General features: G+C 35.4%; 1 protein-coding gene across 13 annotated transcripts in view; it reads left to right on the top strand.

Moving 5' to 3' along the window:
* Positions 1-14628, top strand: part of EYA4 (EYA transcriptional coactivator and phosphatase 4) — a 288859-nt gene that overhangs the window by 59345 nt on the left and 214886 nt on the right. For all 13 annotated transcript variants that reach the window (XM_036903751.2, XM_036903760.2, XM_036903757.2 and 10 more), the window contains one exon: positions 4581-4679. In XM_036903751.2, coding sequence (XP_036759646.1) covers positions 4647-4679 — 33 coding nt within the window. In that variant the 5' untranslated portion in view covers positions 4581-4646. The remainder of the gene's footprint in view (positions 1-4580; positions 4680-14628) is intronic.

Genomic DNA, 14628 nt, shown 5'->3' with positions numbered 1-14628 from the left:
AAGTAATATGTTGTAACATGGAACATTGATGCAAGTAGCTCTCCAAATGGAACATTAAATAGATTCTGAACTTCTGGTTAACAAAAAAAGGGCTAGTTTTTGCTTAATTGTTTCATGCTCAACATATTTCCTGAAGTCTTAATTTTTAATTTCAATTACGTTATCACCAGTGCCCTGAGATGTTGGTCCTTCTAGAAGATGATCACTTCTTTCCTAATGATCAAGATCCTTAATTTGATTCTCATGTATCCTTTCTGGAAATAACACATTTAAACTTAAAACACATCTTAAAAATCATTTCAATGTGATAACTCTGCTTGTGTCATGAGTTGACTTGTGTCCCCTAAAAAATATGTTCAAGTCTGACTCCCTTACCTGTGAATATGACCTTATTTGGAAAGGACTTTTGCAAATGTGATCAAGTTGAGATGAGGTCTAACTAGTAGGGTGGGTCCTAATCTAACTGGTGTCCTTATAAAAACAGGGAAATTTGGACACAGACACACACACACAAAGAAGGCCATATGAAGAGAGAGGCAGAGAAAACACTGCAAAATGATGGAGGTAGAGATTGGAGTGATACATCTAAAAAGCCAAGGGATGCCGAAGATAGTTGGCCAACACCAGAAAATAGGAAGAGACAAAGAAAGATGTTTTGCTAGAGCCTCTGAGGGGACATGGACCTGCCAACACCTTAATTTAGGACTTTTTGCTGTCAGAACTACGAGAGAGTAAAATTCTGTTGTTCTAAGTCACCTGGTTTACTTATGGCATAAGTAAACATTAGATTAAGTTGCTATCAATAGTAATTTGATTACAGGCATATTTTATTGTTAGGTCAGCAAGTAGGAAAATAGCTGGTGGACTAATTCTCAATATCAAATTTTCTGAAAGTTTATAATATTCTAGTTTAGGAAGTAATATTCCCCCAAAGTTTCTGTTCTCACTGTATTTGTACAATGTGAAAAGTAAAGTGAAATCAATTATGTACCTGAGATATGTAGGACTAAACAGAATTTTTCTTGAAATGGACACATATTTGAGACAGAATTTTGAGACATTAAATCACCTGGCTGTTTATTTTTTTCATTCCCATCATCAGATACATTGTATATGATTTCACCCACCATTAATTGTGTCCTTTATTCAATTGATATTTAGTAAACATCTGATGTTTGCCAGGCACTGAGCTAGGTGCTCTAGATAACACTAGTAAATAAGAGAATGAGTGTCTACCTTTAAAGATACTACTGTGGCTTTGAAATTTAATCCATGTAGAAGCCAGAGAGGCCACTTGGAGAAATAGTCTATCTAGAGAATTCATCTTTACTGCTGTACTGATCTTATAAAACCATTTTAGGATTATATCCTTACTCTGTGTTCTTGTATGATAGTGGAAAAAAATAAAATTTTATACCAGCAACAATCTAAGTATGTGAAACCAAAAAATATAATTCTTTATCAAGTATTTTTTATTTTTTTTACGTTTCCTTTTAATCAATATCCTAGGTACATGCTTAATTGTACATTTGTGTTAGTGTAACTAAAATTTTGTGTTCTGATTTTTTTCACTTACACAATCAGTAACTTTCACTTTCCCATGTTTTTTTTAAAAATTTTATTTTGGTATCATTAATCTACAATTACATGAAGGACATTATGTTTACTAGGCTCCCCCTTCACCAAGTCCCCCCCACATACCCGTTCACAGTCACTGTCCATCCATGTTGTTTTTATGATTACTCTTTTGATCATTAAATTATACCTTATTAAATTGATTGTAATTTGTTTGATCAGTCAACTGCAAAGATGTGGCTGTTTCTAGTTTTTATTATCATGAATAACACTAGTAAATATCTTGTGACTTTTTTTGGGGAAGTTTATTCCTTAGGAAAGTTAATACTGGGTAAAAGTTCAAATGAATTTGTAGCTTTTAAAATTCAGGGATACTGCTTTCTAAAGCATTGGAAAACTTGACATCACTAGCAATTGAATGAGGATACTTTTTCCACTGTATCCTTTCTGATAATGAATATTATCAATATTTAAAGTGGTTTGATTATTGATATATATACATCCAAATATATGTATTTGTATGTTTGAATATGTATAATCCCAAATGGATAACTTGTTGCTTAAGTTTACATATTGGCAATGTGAGAGTAAACACTTTTCTATGTTTGTTTATTTAAATTTTCTTAAAAATGATTTGTATTTTCATATCCTTACTTAATCATTAAATAGTCTCTTAAACTGTTCCTTACCAATTTCTTTGTTCTCAATATCACAATCACAGAATTTACTGAAGACATTTTCCATAATCTGGTGTGTCCTTTTACTTCTGGGGCTGTTTTTCTCTATTCAATAAATACAGAGTTTTCATTCTGCACTTAGTAGTTGAATCCATTGTACCTTCTCTTTGTAATCTGGGTCAGTGTTTGGTACAGTTACCATTCATCTTATCCTTATCCATGTGTCTATTAAAATGAAAAGGAACACCAGAATCTTCCCTTCAAGAGAACACTTGGCTAGTTTGTTATCCAGATAGTGAGGAGGATATGTCTCTAGAGAGATGATCAGCCACAGTTCCATCCAGGAGGTGGCAAGCGTGAGTCTCAGCAGGTCAGCATCAGTTGGACCAGAGGCCCGCACCTAACCCTGGTGCGCACCATATCCTGTGTGAGCCTGGGCTGGAGTGCTCCTGGCCACCAGCGGAGGGTGCAGTGCACAGGTCCAGGGTCCAGAGGCCTGCTGTGATAGGAGGAGCAAGCAAGGGATCAGCTAGAATCAGGATGAGGGTGAGAGACCCAGATTCCATACTAGGAATCAGTCTGTAGGAGATGGGGGAGAGTGAGAGAAGAAGATGGAAGTGTGAGGTGAGCGGCAAAGAGCTGTGCTGTATCTGGTCACCATTTCTCAGGCCCAGGAAATGACATCTTTAAGTGTAGAACTCCTTGCCTACTTACCTTCCTGAATTCAAACATATACTGAAACACCTCTCAATGTGCTTTGTATGTACTCTCCCCCTCCCCATTTCATATGCACTTTAAAACTGCTTTTTTTTTAAATGACACTTTTCTGGTTTTAGAGTATTTGTAATCAGTATCTTACTGGGACTGTCACATTGCATACATATAAGTTACCATTGCCATTTTATGACTCTTAAGCTTGAAAAGAAGAATCTTTGATCTGTGTCACTGTTTGTATATGCATAAAACAATTTACTTTTTAATTTTCCTTTGTAATTTAAAAAATATTTTGTATGCTAATAAGGGGAGTACTAGGTTTATTGTAGAAAATACCTTAAAGCAGAAATGAAACTAAAACCATCTCTACCTGGTTGTAGTAGGGAATATGTGAATGGATATAGGTAAAACTGAGTAAAACACCTACACATGTTGAATGCCTAATAAGATGAATTGGGAACATACTGTTTCTGCAGATTGGAGTACTTTCCACTTAAATTATGTGTTCAAAATTTTTTTATATCATATCAGTATTCATTGAAATGTGAGTTCCGTAATTTATATTAATGCCTGTGATGAACACTTTTTAAACTTCCTATATTCTTTTATTTTTAGAATTAGAATTTCAAGGGCTTGAAATGCATTATTATTTTAAATTGTACTTCGTTTATTAGTGAGTTTGAACATTGTTTTGTGGTGACTGACCATGTTTCTGTAGGGATGTGTGTGCCTTTCTGTTTATACTGTGAGAGCTCTTTATATGGTAAGGACATTAGCCCGTTGTTCTTGGTGTTTGTGCAGGTAATTTATTTATATTTTCATATATCTTTTAATTTTGAGTATTTGTGTGTGTGTTAAAGGGGTGTTTGGCTTTTTTGTGTTATATTCCATTGCCTCTATTATAAAATCCATCTCTACCTGGCAGTTAAAAAAAAATATGTTTTTCTTTAAACTTCAACTTGCTGAGAAAAATTTTAATGTATGGTATGGAGTAAAAGCAAACTTTTTTTGAATAGTTAACCTATTGTCTCATCATAGTTTATTGACTAATTATTCTTCCCATATATATTTGTAATCCCTTCTTTATAATAACAGTCCTGTATTCATTCTTTTTAAAAATTTGGCATGAATTTTATAACACTATATTCTTTAGGACTGAATCTTGGTCATCTGGTACAAATTTTCCTATAATAGAAAGCTGTCATATTAAAATACATACTGTATTTTCTCAATTTTATGTCCTTGAGAAAGGGAATGGTTAGTGCAAACTCTTAATTTTTAATCTGTCAGTTTCTTAATGACAGACCTCTCTCAGCAAAATAGTATGCTAAGTATTTATGACGGTCTGTAGCTTCAGAGTTGTCCTTAGATGCTTTGGTTTATCTGCGGAATTCCTGTGTAGCTGCTGACATATCCCAATTTTACCATGATATGATTTACATGGTCATTGTTTCTATCAGATATGGGGACAATGTTAATGAATTTTGTTTTCTAAAACTAATTCTAATATGGATTATTGTCATGTGACTCACAGGACATTTTGGTAATTTTACAAATGAATAAAAAACACAACTTTTTTTCATTTTCCCCTTTGCATCTATCTTTTCATTTCAGATAGTCCAATTTTAATTGAAGGAAGCTGCTTCGACTTGGGAGTGGCAGGAAAAGTGAGAAAACCACATGGAAGACTCCCAGGATTTAAATGAACAATCAGTAAGTCTTAATTCAATCTCTAGTTTGCTTGAAAAAGTTGTGGTAAGACTATGCAAAGTCATCATAGAAGGAATACACTTAACCTTTAAACAACACAGGGGTTTGGGGGGACAACCTCCTGCACAGTAAAAATTCCACACATAACTTTTGACTCCCCCCAAAATTAACTACTAGCCTATTACTTAATTGAAAGCTTAACCAATAATATAAATGGCTGATTTTTAATACTAATTTTGTATATTATTTTTATAATAAAGTAATTTTTTTATAATAAAGTAAGCTAGGTAAATAAAATGATTTTCAAACTGTTGAAAACTCCATTTTTTCCAATATATTTATTGAAAAAAATCCATGTATAAGTGGACCAGCACAGTTCAAACCCATGTTGTTCAAGGGTCTACTGTGTATTGTAAAAAGCACGTTTTGCTATCCATATTTTTAATTGAATTTTGAATTCTCATTCAAGATCATGAAACAGACCTTTGGAAGTTTATGCTTTTCCTGTTTAACAATATCATATTTTGAGGTCTCCCTTAATTACCTACTTGTAAAGCCAGTGGTAGAAGGACTAAGCTGTTGATATCACATTCAGTACCTTAGAGTCTAAACAGTTTTACACACCTCCTTTATTAGGTATTATTCTACATGTGCTTAGATAGTGCATATATTGCTGAATGTCAGAAACATAACAAGAGAGAGTATACAGCTAGTCAGCCTATTGTTCATTTCAGGGATGGCAACCACAGGCCTCATGGGTTTTCCTTATTTAAGCTCTTTACAGAGTGAAGAATGGACCAGTTGGTGGCAGTCGGTCTAAAGATTCTGGTTTCTGAAAGGGAAAGGATTTATATGGACTTCCTCTTAGCTCATCAGTAGTGTCTCCACAACATTAGTTCAGTGTGTGAAACTGGAGCCAGTAGAAGGTTCCCCACGCTCCCACACTGCCGCCCCCTGTGGCCCACACTTTCTGCCCGCAGACAGCCAGCAAGGCCGTAAGTGAGGAGAGGGGTACCTACCAAGTGTGTGTCATGCAGACTGATGCTCTTCTTCATTAGCTTGTGGGATCATAACTTGATCTTAGAGTCTAATGTTTCTATCAGGAGACAGAGGACAATGTGTTTGTGTATAATAATGTGGTTTTAGAAAAGATTTCTGTGATATGTTCAATTTTAAAATATGTATTCTGCTGTATACATGCCATTCTAAGTTAATTTTCTAATAAGTGTTCACTTGAATTGATAAATGAGTCTTTTCATACAGACATAACTATTGTCTAATTTCATTTTATATTATACTCTCAATTTCACATAGCATCATTACAGGAGATATGTAACAAAAAATTTCTAAGCCATAAAACTATTAAAAAATCTGTCAAATGGTGGAAATATTATTGTTGAAGAGTTGCCTAAATTTTTATAGAAAAGTAGACAAATGGGGTTGGGAGGCAGGGACTTCAAAGTAGTTTTTCTTTTTTTAATGCTAGGCATTGAACTTAAATATTCATAGTGTGACCTCTAGCAGAATGAATGATAGTATGATGGATGATATGTCACCTATGCTATTGCATGTTTGTAGGTCCCTTTGTAAGTCCCAGTGGCCTCAGAGGTTTGTAAGTGTGACCATGTACTTGAGTGAATAAAGATGTCATCTCAGTGGTGATGCTTCACAGAAGGCTACTGTTGATCTGTACTTGTTCTATTATTACTGAGCGTTACTTAAAAGTGTATATGTGTGAGTGTGTGTGTCCGTTTGTGTTTGTGTGTGTTAGATTGATTGTCCCTGTTTTCCAGAGACTCAGGTTTTCCCAGGACATGGAACTTTTAGAGCCAAAGCAGGTGGAGTCCCCAAAAACTGGAATGGCTGATCCAGCTGTGTGTGTATAGTTGAGCGAATTTTCATTTTCAGTGCAGTGGAGGTTAAAGGATATAACATAAAGGGATGTTTCTGTGTTTAACACTAGAGTGAAGTTCTTACCCAAGGTGGTTCATACCACCTTTTACAAAGTGAAACCTAGCACTTGCAAATTATATGTAGTTTCTTCCTAGTGATATATTAGTGTTATGGAGTTCAGTATGAAAAAAACTCTTTTTAAAGTTCCTGGTGTTACTAATATACAGTCAGGTTTGAGAACCAGAAATCTAAGGAAACCTTCTGGACTCCTCTTGAACACAGCTGCTGAGTTTGTGGTGAGAATAGAAGAGATTTTTTAAGGGAAGAAAATAATTCTCTGGTGCCTTCTTTCTTTCCCCTCCCCATTGAACTCAGGTGGAGAGTCAAATTGGAAGCTCCTTATCTGTGTTGTGGTTTGATAGGCCATCAAGAGTGGGTGCTTCTGGTTTAAGCCACAGGAAGCTTGAAGTTTTGTCAAGTGTTCATGGCTTAATGGCTTTGATTTTTAAAAAATTGTAAATCCTTCCTCAGAAGATTTAGAAGAACATATAAGCCAATGTGTTCATCTTGTACATGTGCAAAGGAGCACAGGGACTTCTCAGTGACTTGCCCATGTTGCCCATGTTGCTGATGCTTATAAGCATCAGACTTGGGACTTCACACAGGTCTTCTGACTCCAAGTCCAAAGCTCCTTTCATAACATCACCTGGCCTTATTGGTTTTTTGGGTTTTCTTATTTTGACATTCATCACCCTAGTAATGTCAAAAAAGCAAAATAGACCCCCTTTATGTTGAAATGATTTCTATTTGAATGAAATCTTGAAATTACTTCAAATGTTGCAGATTATATTAATGTATCAAAACTTTTTGAAAAATGACAGTGTTTATTAAGATATAAAACAAGTAAGGTGGAAATAAAAGAAAGTTCATAAGAAGATGAAAGGGAATTTACTTAGATCAAAACTATTTTACTCCAAGAAGAGTTATTTCTCTAGCACAGACATAACACTAAATGCCATTATTGCACATGCACACTCCATCTAGCATTTTCCATGCACTCTTCAGTCCTTGTATCCCTTGCTATTTAATTGTTATGGTCAACACTTTATAGATGAGGAAAGGATGGCTTAGAGAGTATCAAGGTTGAACAACTGTTAAACAGCAGAGATTAGAACTGAATGACTTTTATCTGGTCCTAAACCTGTAATGGATTTTGCATGATACAACATAGTATAGTGACTAAAGGCTTGAGCTGTGAAATCAGACCTCCTTGACATTTAAATACTTCACAACAATTGGGAATTACTTAAACTCTTTCTGATCTGTAGAGTGGGGAGGATAATAAAAAGGACTTACACAAAGAGCTTGGCATATGCTTTGCTTAGGGTAAAAACTTGATAAATATTAGCTGCTATACAATTCCTGATGCAGTCAGATGGTCTTTAATGAGTATGTGTTCATTCCCTGCCTAGAAGTACCTAGGTCTACAAAAATCTACAGATGAAAAGTGAACTCACCAAACTCTCCTCTCTCCCAATTTTTCTCCCTGTCTCCTCCATTCAGGCACTCACCATCTCAGTGGGTGGCATCATCATGAATAGGTTATCTAGGTTAAGTCAGAAAACAGATAATAATCTTTCATCCCCATCTCAAAAACCTGTCCATTCTTAATTTTCAGTATCTCTCTTTGCTCCAACTTCTGTTTTGAATCTCTATTATATCTCTTGACTGTTTTTTTCTGCTTTAAGTTGCTTTTAGAGTGGTCTTTCTAAAATACATACCTGGTCACATCACTATTCTACTTAATATCCTTTACAGGCTATTCCTGTCACCTTCCTTGCCCTCAAGAAGAAGTCCCTAGTGTGTGTAGTAAAGCACAGACTTAACTGCTTATCTGTATCTCCCTAATCTCATTTCTGGCTTCTTCGGTTCCCTGCATCTTGCAGGGTCTATGAGGTTTCTATGCCTTTGTTTTAGCAATCTAGGCTCTTCCAGCTGGGCTCCCTCTGCACTTGGATAACTCGTGAACTTTGAAGACTCCATATGAGTTTCACTCACTCTGAGCTGTGGTCCCAGATTGCCTCTTTTTTTCTACACCGTTAGTCCTGCTGGACAGGGACCTCTGCAGTGTGCCGCCGTTAGCGTTTACCTCTCAGGACTGACCCCACAGAACTGAAATCTTACCTGTTTATTTGCCTCTCTACTAGATTACAGCCTACTTCAGTGTGATAGCGGGTCTTACTGCATCTTGTATCCTTACTTCTCAGCATAATTCTTGCTTACATTCAATAAATTAAAAAAAAAACTTTATCTACTCTTAGTAAGATTTGTTGATAAATAGCCTGATAAATTTTAGAAAGTCAAAATGTTATTCTCAAAATGTATCACTGACTCATAAATTCATGTTTCACTTACATTTTTAAAAAATTGCTTATGATGTGGAATACTAGTTTAACAGCATGTGATCAGGACAAACTTTAGTCCTTAAACATTTTTTTTTTCTTTTTGGTATTATATCCAGGTCTTATTTTGTAGTCTGGTTTAGAGGATCTAGGGAATTTTAAGAGGTAAGCAATTAAAGTAAGATGGAACTTCCATATTTGTCTGAAATACTATATTATGATATCATAATTGTTTAGAAGCAGTTTTTTATATCCAATTATAGCTTACTACAATCTTTAACTAAATGTTTGTGTTAATATAGTACAGTTCTTGCTAATTAGCATAGATACTACTACACTAAAAATCAGAAATTCCTTTGATACTGTGAAATGTTATATTCACTGTATTCAAATATGCACTAAGCAATATTTATTTTTATAGCTTCTATAGTACCCTTACACATCAAGATATTTTGAAGTACTATTTTGGGCTGAATATTCCCACAGATTTTTTTTTTCTGGTCTAATTCATTTTTATTAAAGTGAGAGGAGTCTGGTCTAAATTATTCATAAAAGTAGGTAGTTTTTAAAAAAACATCATTTGTTAATTTTAAGTACTATATGCTATATAATAAAACACTAGTGGCTATAAATAAATGAGATAAGTAAGTTACTGTTTATGGTAGGATTGCATTTCATGGTATTAAACATTAAGGCTCTGAATATTCCTACATATGTCAACACTGTACTGAGTCAATTAACTTACTTATATTATTGATGACGTATTTCCATTAGTGAGGTCTAAATTAGTTAACATCCATTGGATCCATGTTATATATTATGTATTTCAGCAGTATTTTTAGAAATTCATGTGTATTTATAGATATAAATAGTATTTATTCTCTTGCATCAAACCTAACTTAAAATGTGTATTAAAATTCTAGATTCAGTTTAACAAATTAATCTCTTTTCTGTCTCTGTTTTTCTCCCTTAGAATAATGACTTCATATTATCCCTTAGCTCTTTGTAGAGACCCTATAGCGTCATCTTTGATTATAGCCACTAGCCATCTTTAAAACCTGTGCTATTATCTGAGCCTTTTGGACAGGTTTTAGCTGCTGTATATAGAACTTATCTTCTAGACGTAGGGCTTCACAATCACCAATTTCTGTTAGTGTTTCAACATTATGCAAGAAAATATTTTGATTAGTTTCAGTTTAAATCATTTTTTCATTTTAAATAATGTGTCATTATCAAAATCCTGAAATCCTCTTATTCTAATTGTTTTTTGGGGGGTACTCCGAATCAGTTTAAGCTGCATGCATGCAATGTATTATATTTAGATTTAACCAAAATCATATTATCTTTTTTGAGGTTACAAATCTGTTGAGAAAAACTTGGCCTTTAAACTAGTTAAAAGAATCATGTTGAGTTTTAATGCATACTCTAAGATACCATATGTGATGAAGGGTCTGAACTAGTTTAAAAGGCCTTTAAACTCGTTAAAAAAACATATAGTTTTTACACCATCCAACTGGATAATATACTTCAGAGTTCAATGGAATTCTGCTAAAAGCCGAATCAATTTCAGAACTCTTATAACTCCCAGTTGCCAAATGCAGCTTTGTTTTGCAATTATATAATAGAGTACCTAAACTATGAAGTTACAGTTTTAAAGTAGATAAAGTAGATACCTTAGCTATATTAAAATTTTTATTAATCATTAAGACTTATTCTTTTATCTTAAACAATATTCTAATTCTGAATATCTATATTTTTGCATGCTTATAAGGATTTATAACAAGATTCTATGAATTATCATCTATGACTTTCTAAAATTATTTTTTATTAAATTTTTTTCAGAAATTTTAGCATACACATGTAGATATATGTAGAGGGAGCCCCATATTGTATAGAATGTGGATTGTGATCTATACCATTTGCCAAGATCTAGAGAGTCAATATTAGGTTTTTCTTCTGTCACCTGTCCTCAGTTGGTAGCAGCTGCCTATGTTGAGAAGGAACCTAAAGCTACCTTCTGACTCATTGGAAGACTAACATCAGTTTAGTGCAATCTAGCATGGTCTTGGTAAGGAGAAAGGGTGACACCAGAGTCTTATACTTGCTGATCCTGGGCAAGATAGATGTCAACAGCTTTAAACCCTTTGTTTGGACAATATAGATGCAAATAAGAGCTAAGATATCTTTGGGTAAGAAAAGTCTCTTATCTGAACTTATAACTTACATATGGTAAATTGATTGTCCAATAGTTCTACCTTATGAATTAAAATGAAGATAACTATTTATGGTAGAAATATAACCTTTTCTTTAATGCCCTAATAATTTTGAGAAATGAGGAAATTACTGTAATATCACTTTTGTTATAAGGTGTGCGGCAAATGGAAAATGTTCACTGATGAGAAGGACTTGCGTTTATTGACAGGGGTCAAGCTAAGTAAGTGTTTTCTATTACTCCTCTCATTGAACCACACAACAGCCCTGTGTGACAGGCTCGGTCATAACCCCAGTCTGAAGAGTACACAGAAGCTGTGCTTAGAGATCCTATTCAAGGTTGTGATGGCTAGAAGACTGTGCTCATGGCATGTCAGTTCACGTAGTCTTATTTAGAATCCATGCTGCTAAACGTATTATCTTACGTGCTTTGATGAACTTAAATGGCTTTCAGACCCTTCATCACATATGGTATCTTAGAGTATGCATTAAAACTCAACTTGATCTCAACTTCTTTAAATATAAAGCAAAGGTTTTAAATATCACAGGTCTTTGTAAGAAATGTAACCCATTCCACCATGATTACAAATCAACCACACACAACCTTCATTACTAAGTATTTTGAACAGGAAGTCAGCCATGAAATAGCAAAATGTATGAAAATTAAATGATAATTCAGCAAATTCAACAAAAAAATTTAAATATCTCCCTCTCTTTGCTGGGAACTTTGCTAAACTAAGGATTAAAAGATAAATACATTACCCGTCCTCCCCAAAATTGTAGTTTAGTATAAGATTATAAGATGATAATCAAGTTCTAACATCTTAAAGTGAGACTTGGATGGTGGCTACTAATTTATTCAGTGAGTATTTGTGGAAAACTGCTATATTTGAAACATGATTTTATATGTTGGTGGACAAAATGGACAAACATTATTTTCATGGAGCTTATATTCTAGTGGGGGGAGGTAACAGCAAACATACATAGTATGTAAGATGGTAATAAGTGCAAGGGGGTAAAATAAAGCAGAGAGGAGAATAGGCAGTTCTGGGGTCAAGGAGGGTGAGTGAGAAAGCTGAGGTTTTTGGAGAGTAGTCCTGGGATCTCCCTAAGAAGATGGCATTTGTGCAAAGTTTTGAAGGAGGTAAAGGAGTGAGACATGTTGGTATCAGAGAAAAGTGGGTCTTGGTTAGAGGAAATAGCAACTGCATAAACTATGAGATAGCAGCATTCCTGGTATGTTCAAGGAACAGAAAAGAGACCAGTGTTGGTGGCAGTGGTGGAGAAAACAAGGTGGAGATAAGGAAGTAATCAGGACAGGACTGTGTAAGTGGAGGAGTACAGATTGTATAAGGGTTTGTTTGCAAGCCATTGTAAGAGTTTGAGGTTTTCTCTGAGTGATAATGTGAAACAATTAGAGGGTTTTGAGCTTAGGGATAACATGATGTTAGTTAAGTTTTTAAAAATTGCCCCATCTGCTATGTTGAAAATAGACTGTATGATGACGAGACTAGAAACTGAGCTATTGTTAAGTATCCAGATAGAAATGGGCAAGATAGCAGTGGGAGGCGTGAGAGAGAGTTGGATTCAGGATATATTTTGAAGGTAGAGCCAAGATGATTTTAATGGGTTGGATGTGAATTATGAGAGAAAGAAAGAGTCAGAGATGACTTCAAGATCTTTGTCCTGAGCAATGGGAAGATGGGTTTGGCATTTACTGAAACGAGGTGACTTGGAAGGAACATACTGAGGGCAGAAATCAGGAATTCAGGTTTAGACATGGCATCAGCGACATGTTGTGTTTTCACCAGTGCTGTTTCATAGCCCTCTTTTGTGGTGCTTCAAGACTATCTTTCTATCCTTCTTTCATTTAGACAAGACCATATAACTAATGTGCAAGGGGAAGTGATGTGGGTATCATTTCCAGGTTGGTCTCTGTGTCCCGTAGCATGAAGAATGAGGAGACCTCAGGTAAAGATGGTAGAGTCCCGAGGTCAAAGGGGGCTGAGCTGCTGAGTATTAAGCCCAGAAGAGTATTAAGCAATGGAATTAATTGGGACATATTATGTTTTGCCTGACATTAGATATAGGAGTGGAAATGTTGCACAGTCAGTTAGATGCAACCATCTGGAACTCAGGAGAGAAGGCTGGACTTGAAATATTCATTTGGGAGCCTTCAGGGGATCAGTGATATTTGAAGAAGTGTTGTTGGTTGAGATTGCCAAGAAAGTAAGTCTAAGAGCGAGCATCCCTGGAGCATCCAAATTCAGAGGCTGAGAAGATGGCAGTGAGCATAAGACATCGGTTTGACCCTCTCACCCTAACACCTGTACACACAGAGCCAAGCACAGCCGCTGAACTCTCCTTCTGTGTGCTTTCTTACAAATTTGCCAAATCACGTATTACACTTGGGTCACTGCCTACCAGACTCACCGCCCTCAGGAGAGAAAGGGCCAGCATGCAGCTGGATGGGTATTGAGACATTCACTTTGCATTTTCTCTCAAAATAACAAAAGCCATAAATATTTAAAAAGTCAATAAGTATTTATTATTTTCTCATTGCTGTGTTGTAGATATGATGTTTCTAGGCATTGCAACTTAGCAAAGAACTGATCTACATTAGGGTTTCTCAACTTCATCATTATTGACATTTAGGCTGGATAATTCTTTGTGTGTATTGGGGGTCTTAGGCGCTGATACTGAGAAGCATTTTTGGTATCTACCCACTAGATGTCAGTAGCACCTCCCCGACTCTCTAGTGACAATTAAAAAAGTCCGTAGATGTGGACTTCTGGTGGGGGGGAGGAGGGCAGGCAGGAATCACTGATCTATATTGTGTCTGCTTTCAGTGAGTTGTTTATATATTTATTCCCTGCAAGATATTGATGTTTACCTGAAAATTTAATATAATACGCTCTATTAAATTATTGAGGGAACAGAGATGAAAAGGCAAACACACTATAATACAGTTTAATCTAGAAAGCAAAATGACACTGCCAAGTATAGAATAAGTACTATGCTCTCAGCAGGAAAAGTCTATTCAAGAAAGGTCAAGAAAGGAATTATAGATAGACTAGGTCATACCTTCACTGGGTCTTGAGATTCGATGAAATTGTATGGTTATAAGAGAACCTCTCCTGGTTTGACGAATAGCAGGAATGAAGGCAGAAGTGCAACATATAGGGTAATAAGGTCTCCCCAGGAACTGAGAGTGGATTAGAATTACTGATTCAGAAGGTTTGTCCGGGTGAAGATGTAGAGACATGGGAAATCTGACCGAGTTTGAGCCCAGAGTGAAAGGAGATCTTTCAAGCTAAGCTTAGATGTTAACATGTTTGGTGTCCAGCATAATGCTTGCCACTACATGGACTATTGAAATGTATAAGATATTGCCCTGTCTTTTTGGACTTTTGTCTTGGACATAATAGAAAGCCACATAATTTTTG

This window comes from Manis pentadactyla, chromosome 12, assembly GCF_030020395.1.
Source record: "Manis pentadactyla isolate mManPen7 chromosome 12, mManPen7.hap1, whole genome shotgun sequence".
Classification (NCBI taxonomy): domain Eukaryota; kingdom Metazoa; phylum Chordata; class Mammalia; order Pholidota; family Manidae; genus Manis; species Manis pentadactyla.
Note: the sequence above shows the minus strand (reverse complement) of the source record. Positions and strands in the feature narration are given on the sequence as shown.